The sequence below is a fragment of the Entelurus aequoreus genome, linkage group LG07 (assembly GCF_033978785.1).
Source record: "Entelurus aequoreus isolate RoL-2023_Sb linkage group LG07, RoL_Eaeq_v1.1, whole genome shotgun sequence".
Taxonomy (NCBI): Eukaryota; Metazoa; Chordata; class Actinopteri; order Syngnathiformes; family Syngnathidae; genus Entelurus; species Entelurus aequoreus.
Window position 1 is genome coordinate 14,912,756 of NC_084737.1, and position 18,281 is coordinate 14,931,036.

The window sequence follows — 18,281 nt, forward strand, 5'->3', positions numbered from 1 at the left end:
GGATCTAACATAATAGTGAGAGTCCAGTCCATAGTGGATCTAACATATTAGTGTGAGAGTCCAGTCCATAGTGGATCTAACATAATAGTGAGAGTCCAGTCCATAGTGGATCTAACATAATAGTGAGAGTCCAGTCCATAGTGGATCTAACATAATAGTGTGAGAGTCCAGTCCAGAGTGGATCTAACATAATAGTGAGAGTCCAGTCCATAGTGGATCTAACATAATAGTGAGAGTCCAGTCCATAGTGGATCTAACATAATAGTGAGAGTCCAGTCCATAATGGATCTAACATAATAGTGTGAGAGTCCAGTCCATAGTGGATCTAACATAATAGTGTGAGAGTCCAGTCCATAGTGGATCTAACATAATAGTGTGAGAGTCCAGTCCATAGTGGATCTAACATAATAGTGTGAGAGTCCAGTCCATAGTGGATCTAACATAATAGTGAGAGTCCAGTCCATAGTGGATCTAACATAATAGTGAGAGTCCAGTCCATAGTGGATCTAACATAATAGTGTGAGAGTCCAGTCCAGAGTGGATCTAACATAATAGTGAGAGTCCAGTCCATAGTGGATCTAACATAATAGTGAGAGTCCAGTCCATAGTGGATCTAACATAATAGTGAGAGTCCAGTCCATAATGGATCTAACATAATAGTGTGAGAGTCCAGTCCATAGTGGATCTAACATAATAGTGTGAGAGTCCAGTCCATAGTGGATCTAACATAATAGTGTGAGAGTCCAGTCCATAGTGGATCTAACATAATAGTGAGAGAGTCCAGTCCATAGTGGATCTAACATAATAGTGTGAGAGTCCAGTCCATAGTGGATCTAACATAATAGTGGGAGAATCCAATCCATAGTGGATCTAACATAATAGTTTGAGAGTCCAGTCCATAGTGGACCTAACATAATAGTGTGAGAGTCCAGTCCATAGTGGATCTAACATAATAGTGGGAGAGTCCAGTCCATAGTGGATCTAACATAATAGTGTGAGAGTCCAGTCCATAGTGGATCTAACATAATAGTGTGAGAGTCCAGTCCATAGTGGATCTAACATAATAGTGGGAGAGTCCAGTCCATAGTGGATCTAACATAATAGTGTGAGAGTCCAGTCCATAGTGGATCTAACATAATAGTGTGAGAGTCCAGTCCATAGTGGATCTAACATAATAGTGGGAGAGTCCAGTCCATAGTGGATCTAACATAATAGTGGGAGAGTCCAGTCCATAGTGGATCTAACATAATAGTGTGAGAGTCCAGTCCATAGTGGATCTAACATAATAGTGGGAGAGTCCAGTCCATAGTGGATCTAACATAATAGTGGGAGAGTCCAGTCCATAGTGGATCTAACATAATAGTGTGAGAGTCCAGTCCATAGAGGATCTAACATAATAGTGTGAGAGTCCAGTCCATAGTGGATCTAACATAATAGTGGGAGAGTCCAGTCCATAGTGGATCTAACATAATAGTGTGAGAGTCCAGTCCATAGTGGATCTAACATAATAGTGTGAGAGTCCAGTCCATAGTGGATCTAACATAATAGGGAGAGTCCAGTCCATAGTGGATCTAACATAATAGTGTGAGAGTCCAGTCCAGAGTGGATCTAACATAATAGTGTGAGAGTCCAGTCCATAGTGGATCTAACATAATAGTGAGAGAGTCCAGTCCATAGTGGATCTAACATAATAGTGTGAGAGTCCAGTCCATAGTGGATCTAACATAATAGTGGGAGAGTCCAGTCCATAGTGGATGTAACATAATAGTGGGAGAGTCCAGTCCATAGTGGATCTAACATAATAGTGGGAGAGTCCAGTCCATAGTGGATCTAACATAATAGTGGGAGAGTCCAGTCCATAGTGGATCTAACATAATAGTGTGAGAGTCCAGTCCATAGTGGATCTAACATAATAGTGTGAGAGTCCAGTCCATAGTGGATCTAACATAATAGTGTGAGAGTCCAGTCCATAGTGCATCTAACATAATAGTGTGAGAGTCCAGTCCATAGTAGGGCCAGCAGGGGATCATCTTGAGTGGAGATAGGTCAGCAGCGCAGAGACGTCCCCAACTGATGCACAGATGAGTAGTCCACCCTGGGTCCCGACTTTGGACAGCTAGCGCCTCACCTGTGGTCACCGAATCTGTACCCCTCCCCCTTCTCCACGAAATCATCCATCCATCCATCCATCCATCCATCTTCAACCGCTTATCCGGAATCGGGTCGCGGGGACAGCAGCTCCAGCAAAGACCCCCAGACTTCCCTCTCCAGAGCAACATTGGAAATCAGCCAAATCAAAATCCCTCTTCGTCAGAGGGTACAAAGAAATCAAGGAATAAAGCGAGGCAATACTTAGCGACTTTGACAAGACTGTGGAAGACGGCTGGAGGTACACGCTGAGACGATATACTCCGGCAACAAGACAGGGGAAGACGAGGGCTATATACACATGAGGGAGGGTGACACAGGTGGGCACAATCAGGCAATCAGGAAAGACATCAGACCAGTGACACAGGAGGAAGGGCAAGTGGCCCGAAACGAGAGGAAGGTTAGACTTTCAACATAAAACAGGAAGTTTGCCCGACAACCCCAAAACAGGACTTTCCTCACCGCGGTGTGACAAAATGTTGCATAGATGATGTTTTACAGATCATCTTCAAGCCGCTTTCTGACAGTCGCTTCAGGATGCGCCATTTTGTGGGCGGTCTTATTTACGTGTCTCACTTTGGGCAGCGTCTTCTCCCCGTCATCTTTGTTGTAGCGGTGTAGCGTGCAAGGACGGGCGTGGAAGAAGTGTCAAAAGATGGAGCTAACTGTTTTAATGACATTCAGACTTTACTTCAACCAATAACGGAGCAGCATCTCCTCATCCGTGGCTCACTAGTGCAACAACAACGCCGGAAATGTGTCCCGTGAAAAACCGTCCGACCGGAACTCTCTGATAACTAAAGTTCCTTGGGTGAATAATGTAAACTCACTACACCGGTATGTTTTAGCGCTTTCATGGCGAGTTTACTGACAGATATAAGTAAGAACTTTACACTACTTTATATTAGAAAGGGCAACAGCGGAGGATGAATGTCCCATAACAAGAAGATAGAGAAAAAGAAGAAGCTTATCGACCACGGACTACAATGGCGGACATGCGCAAAAAGGTGGCAAAAGTTCAGAGAAGGCGGCAGACTCACCCACACACAACCAGGTCTGTTTTCAGGACTTATACAGATCCCAAATACAGATCAGCAGGTACCAGAAGGTAAGAAAAGTAGCTTTTGCATAATATTGCAAGACAAAACGCCAGATAATATGTCTGCTAATAGGTGTCATTTTGCGGTCCTTATACACACACCATAGTAATACTATGTAGTAATAGTAATAGTAATATATTCTCAATGGAACATATAACGTTTTGGTGTTGTTTACTGGCGTCATCTCACAGTCTATACCAGACCTGGGCAAATTAAGGCCCGGGGGCAACATGCGGCCCGTTAAGCTTTTCAATCTGGCCCGCCGGACATTCCCAAATACTCTTTTTAGATCTTTAAGATGGAAAGTGTAGCTGCCATTATGATGTGCAGTGATGTTTTCTAATGACCGTAAGTCTTGAACTATACAAAGTATTTCATTGGTTGCAATCTGCGCTTATGGCTGATATACCAGTTACTATGGTAATCTAATTAGTTACTATGGTCATCTAATTAGTTACTATGGTAATATACGTCACAGCAGCTCAGACGAGGCACCAAGCAGTGTGGGCGGGAAGCGTTTCCACAGACGCGGAAGGAGATTTTCACAACAAAGTTCTAAAGCTTAGTGCTATATCAGATATATCAGATTGTAGGTGGGTTTATTTTGTACCCTTCGCGTTCATATTTCACTGTTTGTTGCATTTTTGTTGCGTTTCGCTTGATTGTAAAATATGTCGATCGAAAGGGGGTGTGACATTCATATTTTGTCAATATTGAGTGTTTTATCGTTCATAGAAAAATGTACAATTCCATTACGTTTTTTAAGGCGGTCGGTCATAACGTTTTTAGCATTCAATCAGACATTATTGTGAGGTTTTGTATTAGTGTCCCTAAAAATAGATATACCGGCCCTCAGACACATTTTTTTCTCTAAATGTGGCCCCCGAGTCAAAATAATTGCCCAGGCCTGGTCTATACGTATCTCTTATGTGTGACTGCCATCTACTGGACACACTTATCATTACACCATGTACCAAATAAAATAGCTTTGAGGTCGGTAAGCACAACCAGAATGATGCCGTACATTAGGCCCTTCGGGTTACAAGGCGCACTGTCGAGTTTTTAAGAAAATGAAAGGATTTTAAGTGCGCCTTATAGTCCGGAAAATAGGGTAAGTACAAACACTAGCAATGCCAGCGCTGGAGGGAGTCAACCGAGCTGTCTCAGGTTCGGAGCGAGCTTTCCAAAAATGGTCGCTTGTCTCTCATGCTTTCTGTCCGCTTTGACAGGTATGGAAACTGCAAGTTAACTTGACATGCGTGCCATACATTCCCCTCCACTCTCCCTTCAGGCTGGTACTTCATGACACCATTAGATCCAATATGTGTGCGTGAGAGTGCGTGGATAGTAACGAAACAGGGCGAGCTCACCGTGTGTATCTCTTCTAGCTGTACAAAGGCCAAATCTTAAGTATTCCTCTAACAATATGAGTGCTAATTTAAAAAAAGAGTGGTGTGCATGCTAATGAGGTAAAAATGTTCCAAACTGCTTCTTCTCCTGAGGGTAGAGTGATGACATCATAGTGACATAAGTGTGTCCTGCTTGCTGTGCTGCCCTGTGCATCCTCCAGGGGGCAGCAGAGGACGCGGCTCCCAAGAAAGAGAAAGGCGAGAAGAGCAACGAGAACTATCAGAACGTCAAAGAGGTCAGGAAACATCCGCAGCGTGTTGTCGTCTGTCAATCACTCAGTGTGGGCGGGACAATGTGTTTGTTTGACCTTTTGACCCGCTGGTCCTATGCAGCTTGCAGCTCCTTGTCAGTGTCTGATGTTATTTGTGGGCCTTTGACTTCCTCCTCGCCGTGTGATCCGCAATGTCATTGTGTTACTTTCTAATCGCATCATCTCACCGCCTTCACGCTCACGCATCCACTTCCTGTCCGTTTGCAAAGATCAAGCTATGATGTCGCTGCTTATTCTTAGGTGCCAGCCTGTCTCAAAGTGAAATATCTCTGTTGGTTGCCCTGCACCTGCTGTGGTTAAGTCATGTCCGTGTAAAGCCTAACCACCAATGGTTGTTTTGTTCTTCTCAGAAATGGAAAGAGTAGTGTATCTAACACCAAGCCTTGTGGAACTCCAAAAAATTCTCAGTTTTAATATAATATTTTATCTACTTTTACAGTACATTCGAATTGAGTTTTTTCTCAGTAAATAAACACAGTGGTACTTGGGCTTACGAGATTTTAATAAGAGGTGTCTCTCAGTTGATCGTTAAAGGCCTACTGAAAGCCACTACTACCGACCACGCAGTCTGATAGTTTATACATCAATGATGAAATCTTAACATTGCAACACATGCCAATACGGCCGGGTTAACTTATAAAGTGCAATTTTAAATTTCCCGCCACACTTCCGGTTAAAAACGTTTTATTATGCTGTCGTATGCGTGTGACGTCACGAGGGCAAGGGAAGTATTCGGAGCCCGTAGAAAAAGCTCTGTTTTCATTTCATGATTCCACAGTATTCTGGACATCCGTGTTGGTGAATCTTTTGCAATTTGTTTAATGAACAATGGAGACTGCAAAGAAGAAAGCTGTAGGTGGGATCGGTGTATTAGCGGCTGGCTGTAGCAACACAACAAGGACTACTTACTTGGATAGCAGACGCCTAGCCGATGCTAGCCGCCAAACCCACGGATGAAGTCCTTCGTCGCGCCGTCGATCGCTGGAACGCAGGTGAGCACGGCTGTTGAGGAGCAGATGAGGGCTGGCTGGCGTAGGTGGAGCGCTAATGTTTTTATCATAGCTCTGTGAGGTCCGGTTGCTAAGTTAGCCTTAGCGTCGTTAGCAACAGCATTGTTAAGCTTTACCAGGCTGAGAATTATTAACCGTGTAGTTACATGTACATGGTTTAATAGTATTGTTGATCTTCTGTCTATCCTTCCAGTCAGGGATTTATGTATTTTGTTTCTATCTGCATTTGAGAACGATGCTATCACGTTAGCTCAGTAGCTAAGTGTGTCACCGATGTATTGTCGTGGAGATAAAAGTCACTGTGAATGTCCATTTCGCGTGCTCGACTCTCATTTTCAAGAGGATATAGTATCCGAGGTGGTTTAAAATACAAATCCGTGATCCACAATAGAAAAAGGAGAGAGTGTGGAATCCAATGAGCCAGCTTGTACCTAAGTTACGTTTAGAGCGAAAAAAGATACGTCCTGCACTGCCTCTAGTTCTTCACTCTAACGTTCCTCATCCACAAATATTTCATCCTCGCTCAAATTAATGGAGTAATCGTCGCTTTGTCGCTCCGAATCTCTCTCGCTGCATAGTAAACAAAGGAAAATTGTGAGGAAGATTACCTCCTGTGACGTCACGCTACTTCCGGTACAGGCAAGGCTTTTTTTTATCAGCGAGCAAAAGTTGTGAACTTTATCGTCGATTTTCTCTACTAAATCCTTTCAGCAAAAATATGGCAATATCGCAAAATGATCAAGTATGACACATAGAATGGATCTGCTATTCCCGTTTAAATAAATAAAAATCTTTTCAGTAGGCCTTTAAGCTTCAGGTTGCGAGAAAAAATGTGAGTTGTCACAGTGGGCCCTCGCCAGCATTAGCTCATAGCTAGCAATCAACATTACGTTGAAGGAAGTGAGTGTGAAGAAGTGCAGTGCTCAGAAGAAGTCGATGAAAATTCTAGAAGCAAATCATCAAAAAGTAGATGAGGCAAATTCCTGAAGGAATTGCGTTTGAATGCGCCAATGCTGAAGTTGAAGTGAAATGCTGACAGAATGAATGTAAGAATAGTTTGAATGTTGGAATGATTTCAATGTTGAAGAGTTTGAATTTCCAGGAAAAACTGAATTTGGTTTGGAACTTGGGAAAGTGTTAGTTGAATGAGTGGAATGTGTTGAAGGTGGAATTGTTTGAATCGGTTGAAAAATTTGGTAATTTGGTGGAAGTTTAAAAAATGGACAATTCATTTTGAATGGGGAAAAGGTCCCTGAAAACTGGGAATTCTTGGAAATCCGAGAATGTCTCTATAATTGTTGGAGAGAACACCATTTTGAACAGGCCGAATATTTTGGAGTTGGAACGGTTTGAATTGGATGAAAAATGTGGGAATTGTGGAACTTGGAAAAATGTCCCATTTATTTCAATGGGAATTTTGGGAAAAGCGGGAATTTTTTAAACATGTGTTAAAGGCCTACTGAAATGATTTTTTTTTATTTAAACGGGGATAGCAGATCCATTCTATGTGTCATATTTGATCATTTCGCGATATTGCCATATTTTTGCTGAAAGGATTTAGTAGAGAACGACGACGATAAAGGTCGCAACTTTTGGTCGCTGATAAAAAAAAAGCCTTGCCTATACCGGAAGTAGCGTGACGTCACAGGAGGAAGGACTCCTCACATTTCCCCATTGTTTACAATGCAGCGAGAGAGATTCGGACTGAGAAAGCGACGATTACCCCATTAATTTGAGCGAGGATGAAAGATTCGTGGATGAGGAAAGTGAGAGTGAAGGACTAGAGTGCAGTGCAGGACGTATCTTTTTTCGCTCTGACCGTAACTTAGGTACAAGGGTGGGATTCCACACTTTCTCCTTTTTCTATTGTGGATCACGGATTTGTATTTTAAACCACCTCGGATACTATATCCTCTTGAAAATGAGAGTCGAGAACGCGCAATGGACATTCACAGTGACTTTTATCTCCACGACAATACATCGGCGAAGCTCTTTATCTACAGAGCTAACGTGATAGCATCGTGCTTAAATGCAGATAGAAACAAAATAAATAAATCCCTGACTGGAAGGATAGACAGAAGATCAACAATACTATTAAACCATGGACATGTAACTACACGGTTAATAATTCCAAGCTTGGCGAAGCTTTTCAATGCTGTTGCTAACGACGCCATTGAAGCTAACTTAGCAACGGGACCTCACAGAGCTATGATAAAAACATTAGCGCTCCACCTACGCCAGCCAGCCCTCATCTGCTCATCATATATAGACGTTTTCAACCGGAAGTTTAGCGGGAAATTTAAAATTGCACTTTATAAGTTAACCCGGCCGTATTGGCATGTGTTGCAATGTTAAGATTTCATCATTGATATATAAACTATCAGACTGCGTGGTCGGTAGTAGTGGCTTTCAGTAGGCCTTTAAAAGACTTGAATGTCCTGAATGAGCTGAATTGGTTGGTGTTGGAATTGTTTAAATTGGTCAAGAAATGTTGAAGTATTAACAGTTTTTAATTGAAAAATTATATTATTGAGTTTCTGGAAAACCGGGAATTTTTCAAGTTCCTAAACCAACTTGTTTTTTTGTCCTGACTAAGAGGAATGTTTTGACATTGCAGTGGTTGAAACGAGTTGAAAAATGTGAAAGGAGTCATCGCATTAAAAAAGGTTGGAAATATGGTTAGAAAAAAACAGGAATTCCTGGAAATTTGTTGAATGTGGAAAAGTGGTCGTTTGAATTTCCAAGATGAATTGAATGTGTTGAAGGTGGAATGGTTTGAATCGGTTGAAGAATGTGGGAATTGTGGAAGTTTGAAAAATGGCCAATTCATTTTGAATGGGGAAAATGTCACTAAAAACTGGGAATTCTAGGAAATCTGGGAATTTTTTAAATAATTGTGGGAAGAGAGCACGCAATTCCTGAACAGCCTGAATATTTTGAAGTTGGAACGCTTTGAATTGGATAGAAAATGTGGGAGTTGTGGAACTTGGGAATTTCATGAAAATTTGGGAATTCTAGGAAAAGAGGGAATTTTTTAGAAAATGTAAAAAAAATAAAAAAAATAAAAACAAAAAATAAAAAAAAAGTTAATGTTCTGAATGAGTTGAATTGGTTGGTGTTGAAATTTTTAAAATCGGTCGAGAAATGTTAAAGTAGTAACATTTTTAATTGAGAAATGGTATTATGGAATTCCTGGAATGCTAATGCTAATGACGCTGTTCCTGAATGCCATGGGTGGATCTAAACCTGACATCCACTGTAATGATACCAAGTACAAGTGCGAATCTAGTCGATACTACTATGATTACATCAATATTTTTTATCGTCACAAAATCTATTTTCCTTATTAAAAAATTAATATTTTGTTTATAAACTCAGTAAATATGTCCCTGGACAAAATTTTGAATTTGACCAATGTTTGATCCTGTAACTTCTTGGTATCGGATCGATACCTAAATGTGTGGTATCATCCAAAACTAATGTAAAGTATCAAACAACAGAAGAATAAGTGATTATTACATTTTAAAAGAAGTGTAGATAGAACATGTTAAAACAGAAAATAAGCATACATTAACACTAAATGAACAAGTAGATTAATAATCAATTTTTACAGTTTGTCCCTCATAATGTTGACGAAATAATAGAATGATAAATGACAATATATGTTACTGCATACGTCAGCAGACTAATTAGGAGTCTTTGTTTGTTTACTTACTACTAAAAGACAAGTTGTCTTGTATGTTCACTATTTTATTTAAGGACTAAATTACAATAATAAACATATGTTTAAGGTACCCTGAGATTTTTTGTTAAAATAAAGCCAATAATGCAATTTTTTGTGGTCCCCTTTATTTAGAAAAGTATCGAAAAACATTTTGGTATTGGTACCAAATTATTGGTTTTTTAACCCTAATTTAAACTGGCATCCGAGGCACCACTGTCATGTGTTCCAGGGTCCAACTGTCCCAAAAGTGTCATTCAGGTGTACTTATTGTACGCTTGCATGATCTTTGTGTTGCCGTAGATCCAGGAGAGGTTGAACAAAATGTGCAGCAGCGGTGTGTGGAAGAAGCAGCAGAGGCTGCTGAAGAACATGGGAGCTCATAAAGTCATGTTGGACCTGCTGCAGGTCTCCTACGACCAGGTGAGAACATGCTAGTGCTACAAATAGGGATGTCCGATAATATCGGACTGCAGATATTATCGGTCGATTAATGCTTTAAAATGTAATATCGGAAATTATCGGTATCGGTTTCAAAATTATCGGTATAGGTTTCAACACGTACAACGCCGCTGTGTACACGGAAGTAGAGAGAAGGACAGAGCGTCAATAAACCTTAAGTCAGTGGTTCTTAACCTTGTTGGAGGTACCGAACCCCACCAGTTTCTTATGCGCATTCACTGAACCCTTCTTTAGTGAAAAATAAAATGTTTTTTTTCAAATTCAAGACAAAGTTATATGTTTTTGGTAACACTTTAGTATGAGGAACATATTCTAAGTAACAAAGACTTAATTTAGAGTTATTTGGTTAGGGTTAGGGTTAGAGGGTTAGGGCCAGGGTTAGAGGGTTAGGGTTATTATAAGGCCATGCCGAATAAGGCATTAATAAGTACTTAATAATGACTAGTTAAGAGCCAATATGTTACTAATTTACATGTTAATATGCAACTAATTAATGGTGAATATGTTCCCCATACTAAAGTGTTACCATGTTTTTTTTACTGATGCACAAAATGAACCGTGCATGAACATCACCTCGTTCAAAGAACAAAACCAACAAAGTGAATAAACTCACAACAAATGACACACCTGCAAATCAGTCTGACTTCTGCTGTTGCCGTATCCGTAATATGCCGATAGGGAGAAGTTTTTATTTACACGATGAGTCGGGTGTGTCTTGACCTCCGCCCGAACCCCTGAGCCCGACTCACCGAACCCCTAGGGTTCGATCGAACCCAGGTTAAGAACCACTGCCTTAAAGGCACTGCCAATCACATAATATCTATGGCATTTCACACACTCAAGTGAATGCAAGGCATACTTGGTCAACAGCCATACAGGTCACACTGAGGGTGGCCGTATAAACAACTTTAACACTGTTACAAATATGCGCCACACTGTGAACCCACACCAAACAAAAATGACAAACACATTTCGGGAGAACATCCGCACCGTAACACAACATAAACACAACAGAACAAATACCCAGAACCCCTTGCAGCATTAACTCTTCCGGGACGCTACAATATACACCCCCCGCTACCCCCTAACCCCCGCCCACCTCAAGAGCATGTCCCAAATTCCAAGCTGCTGTTTTGAGGCATCTTTTAAAAAATGATGCACTTTGTGACTTCAATAATAAATATGGCAGTGCCATGTTGGCATTTTTTTCCATAACTTGAGTTGATTTATTTTGGAAAACCTTGTTACATTGTTTAATGCATCACAACAAAATTAGGCATAATAATGTGTTAATTCCACCACTGTATACACTACCGTTCAAAAGTTTGGGGTCACATTGAAATGTCCTTATTTTTGAAGGAAAAGCACTGTACTTTTCCATGAAGATAACTTTAAACTAGTCTTAACTTTAAAGAAATACACTCTATACATTGCTAATGTGGTAAATGACTATTCTAGCTGTAAATGTCTGGTTTTTGGTGCAATATCTACATAGGTGTATAGAGGCCCATTTCCAGTGTTCTAATGGTACAATGTGTTTGCTCATTGGCTCAGAAGGCTAATTGATGATTAGAAAACCCTTGTGCAATCATGTTCACACATCTGAAAACAGATTAGCTCGTTACAGAAGCTACAAAACTGACCTTCTTTTGAGCAGATTGAGTTTCTGGAGCATCACATTTGTGGGGTCAATTAAACGCTCAAAATGGCCAGAAAAAGAGAACTTCCATCTGAAACTCGACAGTCTATTCTTGTTCTTAGAAATGAAGGCTATTCCACAAAATTGTTTGCGTGACCCCAAACTTTTGAACGGTAGTGTATATCGGTATCGGTTGATATCGGAATCGGCAATTAAGAGTTGGACAATATCGGATATCGTCAAAAAAGCCATTATCGGACATCTCTAGTTACAAATGGTCACACAGAAAAGTTTCAACAGCAGTTCAAACTCTTGGCTCTTGTGTCTGCAGAACGACGTGAAGATGCAGGAGATCATCAGGTACGCTCACCTGTTCCTGCAGAAGTTCTGCATGGGGAACCAGGAGAACCAGGCTCTGCTGCACAAGAACCTCAGTCTCTTCCTCAACCCCGGGGTAAGCTGGTTTCCGATTGGCCCGCGCAACGTCCTTCGTTCGCCACCACGCCGATCACGGCTCCTCCCACTCAGCTGCTGGAGGCGGAGACAGTGCAGCACATCTTCTGCAACAACTACCAGCTGTGCACGGAGATCTCGGAGAGCGTCCTGCAGCACTTCATCCACTGCCTGGCCACGCACGGACGCCACGTCCACTACCTCAACTTCCTGCACACCATCATCAAGGCCGAGGGGAAGTACGTGAAGAAGTGCCAGGACATGATCATGACTGAGGTGAGGTCGCTGCCCCCCCCCCGCGTGAACTTTCCCTGTGTGAAAGGACCATGTGTGTCTGCAGCTGACCAACGCTGGCGAGGACGTGGTGGTCTTCTACAACGACAAGGCCTCCTTCAACGTCATGCTGGAGCTCATGGCCGAGAGCAGGGAGGGCGTCGGCGACAACAGCCCGTTAAGGTAACCGCGGCGTCCACTTCCTGCGAGACGGCTTCCGGCATGTTCCCTTCCCCCGCGCAGGTATCACATCTCGCTGGTGGAGCTGCTGGCGGCGTGCGCCGAGGGCAAGAACGTCTACACGGAGATCAAGTGCACGTCGCTGCTGCCGCTGGAGGACATCGTGCGAGTGGTGACGCATGAGGACTGCATCACCGAGGTCAGTGGCGGTGTCATGGCGGTGTCATGGCGGTGTCATGGCGGTGTCATGGCTGTTCTTTCAAAATTGGACTCTGACGCCGGTTAATACATCACAATCATACTTGCCAACCTTGAGACCTCCGATACTGGGGGGTGGGGGTGGGGGCGTGGTGGGGAGGGGAGGGGGCGTGGTTAAGAGGGGAATATATTTAAGCTATAATTCACCAACTCAAGTATTTCATATATATATATATATATATATACAGTATATATATATATTAGGGCTGCAACAATTAATCGATTAAAATCGATTATAAAAATAGTTGCCGATTAATTTCGTCATCGATTCGTTGGATCTATGCGCATGCGCAGAGGCTTTTTTTTTTATTTTTATTTTTTTTAAACATTTTTTTATTTTTTTTAATTTTTTAAAAATAAATCTTAATTTAGAAACTGCAACATTTACAAACAGCTGAGAAACAATAATCAAAATAAGTATGGTGCCAGTATGATGTTTTTTTTTCAATAAAATACTGGAAAGGATAGAAATGTAGTTTGTCTCTTTTATCCGATTATTAATCGATTAATCGAAGTAATAATCGACAGATTAATCGATTATCAAATTAATCGTTAGTTGCAGCCCTAATATATATATATATATTTATTTTATTATACATATAAATGAAAGAAATACTTGAATTTCAGTGTTCTGGAGGCTATCCAGTAGATGGCAGTATTGTCCTGTTTAAGAGTGTCACAACATTGCTGTTTACGGCAGACGAACTGCTTTACGGTAGACTAAACGTGACTGCTGTTGTTGTGTGTTGTTACCGCGCTGGGAGGACGTTAATGAAACTGCCTAACAATAAACCCACATAAGAAACCAAGAACTCGCCCTCGATCATTCTACAGTTATGACATCATTGGGCAGGCAAGCTGTTTATATTGTGGGAAAGCGGACGTGAGAACAGGCTGTCCCCACTCAGGTCCGCATTGAGCTGGAGGGGGCGTGGCCTCCAGCTCCGGATGAATACCGGATACTGAGTTTGTCGGGAGAAAATTTCTGCCGGGAGGTTATCGGGAGAGGCGCTGAATACCGGGAGTCTCCCGGTAAAAACGGGAGGGTTGGCAAGTATGATCACAATCCTCAGCCAGCATGCTAATGTGACCTTAGCTCAGGGGTGGGCAATTAATTTTTACCGGGGGCCGTATGAGCAACCCGAGCACTGCTGGAGGGCCACACCGACAATATTTTAATTAAATTTTGCTCAAATTATTTTTGATGTACCGTAAGATAAATAATAATAATAATAATAATAATTTCATTTAACCTAACTTAACTTTATACAAAAGCAGATTGCTTTTGATGGTTTTATTTTTAACACTGTCTTACACAACACTTCCTGATGTATAATACAATGCAAAAATGTCAATTTCTGTCACTTAATCCTGCATCCTCTTTAAAAGTCCAAAATGTTTCCTCGTCAGATTTGGACAACCATCTGTTGTCACACCTGCCAGCTTGTCCCATTTCAGTCCTAACATGTCCAAACACGCATTTACCTCTGTGAACAAGTCATTACCTGTGGTTGTCTCTTTAATTGACTGCATGGCTGCCAGCTCCTATGTGATTTGAAAGTCTGCAGTTATCCCATGTAAGAAGATGAGCAGCTGGGCGGTGTCACGTACATCGCAGCTCTCATCCAAGCCAGCGAAAAACAGTCAAAGTCGGCCGTTCTGTTCTTCAGCTGAAGCTCCAAGTTTCCAGCGATGGTCTCAACCCGCCTCGTTACAGTGCGTCGGGAGAGTGACACGTTCTCAAATGCGCCCCTCTTCTCCGGGCATATCAGCACAACAGAGTCCAATAAGCACTCCTTAATAAACTCTCTGTCAGAAAACGCCTTACTTTTTCTGGCGATTTTGTGAGAAATGACGAAACTTGTCCTGACAGCTGCATCTCTGGGGGTGTGAAATTTGGCAAAAAGTCCTTGTTGGGTTTGCAGTTTTACCTTCAACGCATCAGCCTCCCTTGCGCGCGCTTTATCAGACAGATTCCGGTATTTTTCCTCGTGCTTCGTCGTGTAGTGGCGATTAAAATTATATTCTTTAAACACAGCAACCTGTCTACCACAAATTAAGCACACGGCTTTACCTTTAATTTCTGTAAAGAAATACTTGGCAGTCCATGTCTTGTTGAAAACACGCCATTTGTCATCAACTCTTCTCTTTTTAGCGTCTCGGGTGTAAACCGTTCATCACTTGTCGCTGTGCACCTTCACTCACAGCTTACACACGGACATACGCCCACAAGTAACACTTTTCAAAATAAAAGCAGCACAGTTGTATTGCACGCACGACATAGATGTTTTTTTGAATTTATTTTGTAATTTATGATTGGCCTCATGCGGGCCGGACAGGGACACACAAAGGGCCGGATGTGGCCCGCGGGCCGCAGAATGCCCTAGGTGTTCTTACTCTGTATTAAACATAAGCCTGAGTGTGTGACGTCATGCTTGCAGGTGAAAATCGCCTACGTGAACTTTGTCAACCACTGCTATGTGGACACAGAAGTGGAGATGAAGGAGATCTACACCTCCAATCACATCTGGAAGCTCTTTGGGGACTTCACTGTGGACATGGCCCAGGTGAGCGCCTCGTTCCACTTCCTGTTTCACCTTTGACCCGGCCACTCAGCAGGTATGGTCCTTGCAGGTGTGCAGTAAGCGGGATAAACGTCTCTCCGACCCCATCTTGGAGAAATACATCATCAACGTGGTCTTCGACACCATCAACGCCTTCTTCAGTTCGCCCTTCTCCGAGAACAGCACCTCGCTGCAGGTCAGCTTTAGCTCCGCCTCCCCTGAGGTGAACAGGAAGTGCGCTGGCCGGTGAGTCTGACTCCTCCCCTTTGTCGTTGTCAGAGTCATCACACTATCGTCACCCAGCTGCTGCAGTCGTCTGTGCGCCTGCTGGACTGTCCCTGGTTGCAGCAGCAGCACAGAGCACAGGTGGAGACCTGCATCAAGACCCTCGCTGTCACAGGTGACGTCCCAAAACTTAAGACAACCATTAGACTCCAAACATAAGACCACCATTACACCTCAAACATAAGACCACCATTACACCCCAAACATAAAACCACCATTACACCCCAAACATAAGACCACCATTAAACCCCAAACATAAGACCACCATTAAACCCCAAACATAAGACCACCATTACACCCCAAACACAAGACCACCATTACACCCCAAGCACAAGACCACCATTACACCCCAAGCACAAGACCACCATTACACCCCAAACATAAGACCACCATTACACCCCAAACATAAAACCACCATTACACCCCAAACATAAGACCACCATTACACCCCAAACATAAGGCCACAATTACACCACAAACACAAGACCACCATTACTCCCACAAACACAGGACCACCATTACACCCCAAACACAAGACCACCATTACACCCCAAACACAAGACCACCATAACACCCCAAACACAAGACCACCATTACACCCCAAACATAAGACCACCATTACTCCCACAAGCACTCACCCAAAGACCACAAACTCTCTCCCTAAGACCACATTACGCCTCCATGTTGCCCACAAACATGCCCCCAAAGACCACATTACGCCCCCATTACGCCCAAAAGCACGCACCCAAAGACCATACCTTCAAAGATCACAAACAGCCCCACAAAGACCACCATTACGGCCACAAACACGCCCCCAAAGTCTACATTACACCCACAAAGTCTACATTACACCCACAAAGGCCACCATTACGGCAACAAACATGCATCCAAAATCTACATTACGCCCCCTAAGACCACATTACGCCCCCATTTTGCCCACGAAGACAAACCCAAAGACTACATTATGCCCCAAAGACCACCATTACGGCCACAAACACGCCCCCTAAGACCACATTACGCCCCCATTTTGCCCACAAACACGCACCCAAAGACTACATTATGCCCCCAAAGACCACCATTACGCCCACAAACATGCCCCCTAGGACCACATTACGCCCCCATTTTGCCCACAAACACGCACCTAAAGACTACATTATGTCCCCAGAGACTACATTATGCCTCCAAAGACCACCATTACGCCCACAAACACGCCCTCTAAGACCACATTACGCCCCCATTTTGCCCACAGATGCACCCAAAGACTACATTATGCCCCCAGACTACATTATGGCCCCAAAGACCACCATTACGGCCACAAACACCCCCCCTAAGACCACATTCCGCCCCCATTTTGCCCACAAACACGCACCCAAAGACTACATTATGTCCCCAGAGACTACATTATGCCCCCAAAGACCACCATTACGCCCACAAACACGCCCTCTAAGACCACATTACGCCCCCATTTTGCCCACAGATGCACCCAAAGACTACATTATGCCCCCAGACTACATTATGCCCCAAAGACCACCATTCCGCCCACAAACACCCCCCCTAAGACCACATTCCGCCCCTATTTTGCCCACAAACACGCACCCAAAGACTACATTATTCCCCCAAAGACTACATTCTGTCCCCAAAGACTACATTATGCCCCCAAAGACCACCATTACGCCCACAAACACGCCCCCTAAGACCACATTAGGCCCCCATTTTGCTCACAAACACGCACCCAAAGACTACATTATGCCCCCAAAAACTACATTATGCCCCCAAAGACTACATTATGCCCCAAAGACCACCATTACGCCTACAAACATGTCCCCTAAGACCACATTACGCCCCCATTTTGCCCACAGATGCACCCAAAGACTACATTATGCCCCCAAAGACCACCATTACACCCACAAACACGCCCCCTAAGACCACATCACGCCCTAATTTCGCCCACAATGACGCACCCAAAGACTACATTATGCCCCCAAAGACTACATTATGCCCCCAAAGACCACCATTCCGCCCACAAACACCCCCCCTAAGACCACATTCCGCCCCCATTTTGCCCACAAACACGCACCCAAAAACTACATTATGTCCCCAGAGACTACATTATGCCCCCAAAGACCACCATTACGCCCACAAACACGCCCTCTAAGACCACATTACGCCCACAAACACGCCCCCTAAGACCACATTAGGTCCCCATTTTGCTCACAAACACGCACCCAAAGACTACATTATTCCCCCAAAGACTACATTATGTCCCCAAAGACTACATTATGCCCCCAAAGACCACCATTACGCCCACAAACACGCCCCCTACGACCACATTAGGCCCCCATTTTGCTCACAAACACGCACCCAAAGACTACATTATGCCCCCAAAGACTACATTATGCCCCCAAAGACCACCATTACGCCCACAAACACGTCCCCTAAGACCACATTACGCCCCCATTTTGCCCACAAACACACACCCAAAGACTACATTATGCCCCCAGAGACTA

General features: G+C 43.2%; 1 protein-coding gene across 1 annotated transcript in view; it reads left to right on the forward strand.

The window, feature by feature from the left end:
• The window catches only part of itpr3 (inositol 1,4,5-trisphosphate receptor, type 3), a 149,991-nt gene that overhangs the window by 74,081 nt on the left and 57,629 nt on the right, over positions 1-18,281 (forward strand). The window contains exons 28-36 of the mRNA XM_062052648.1: positions 4,819-4,893; positions 9,964-10,083; positions 12,093-12,215; positions 12,290-12,490; positions 12,555-12,670; positions 12,731-12,866; positions 15,367-15,492; positions 15,560-15,685; positions 15,769-15,889. Coding sequence (XP_061908632.1) covers positions 4,819-4,893; positions 9,964-10,083; positions 12,093-12,215; positions 12,290-12,490; positions 12,555-12,670; positions 12,731-12,866; positions 15,367-15,492; positions 15,560-15,685; positions 15,769-15,889 — 1,144 coding nt within the window. The remainder of the gene's footprint in view (positions 1-4,818; positions 4,894-9,963; positions 10,084-12,092; positions 12,216-12,289; positions 12,491-12,554; positions 12,671-12,730; positions 12,867-15,366; positions 15,493-15,559; positions 15,686-15,768; positions 15,890-18,281) is intronic.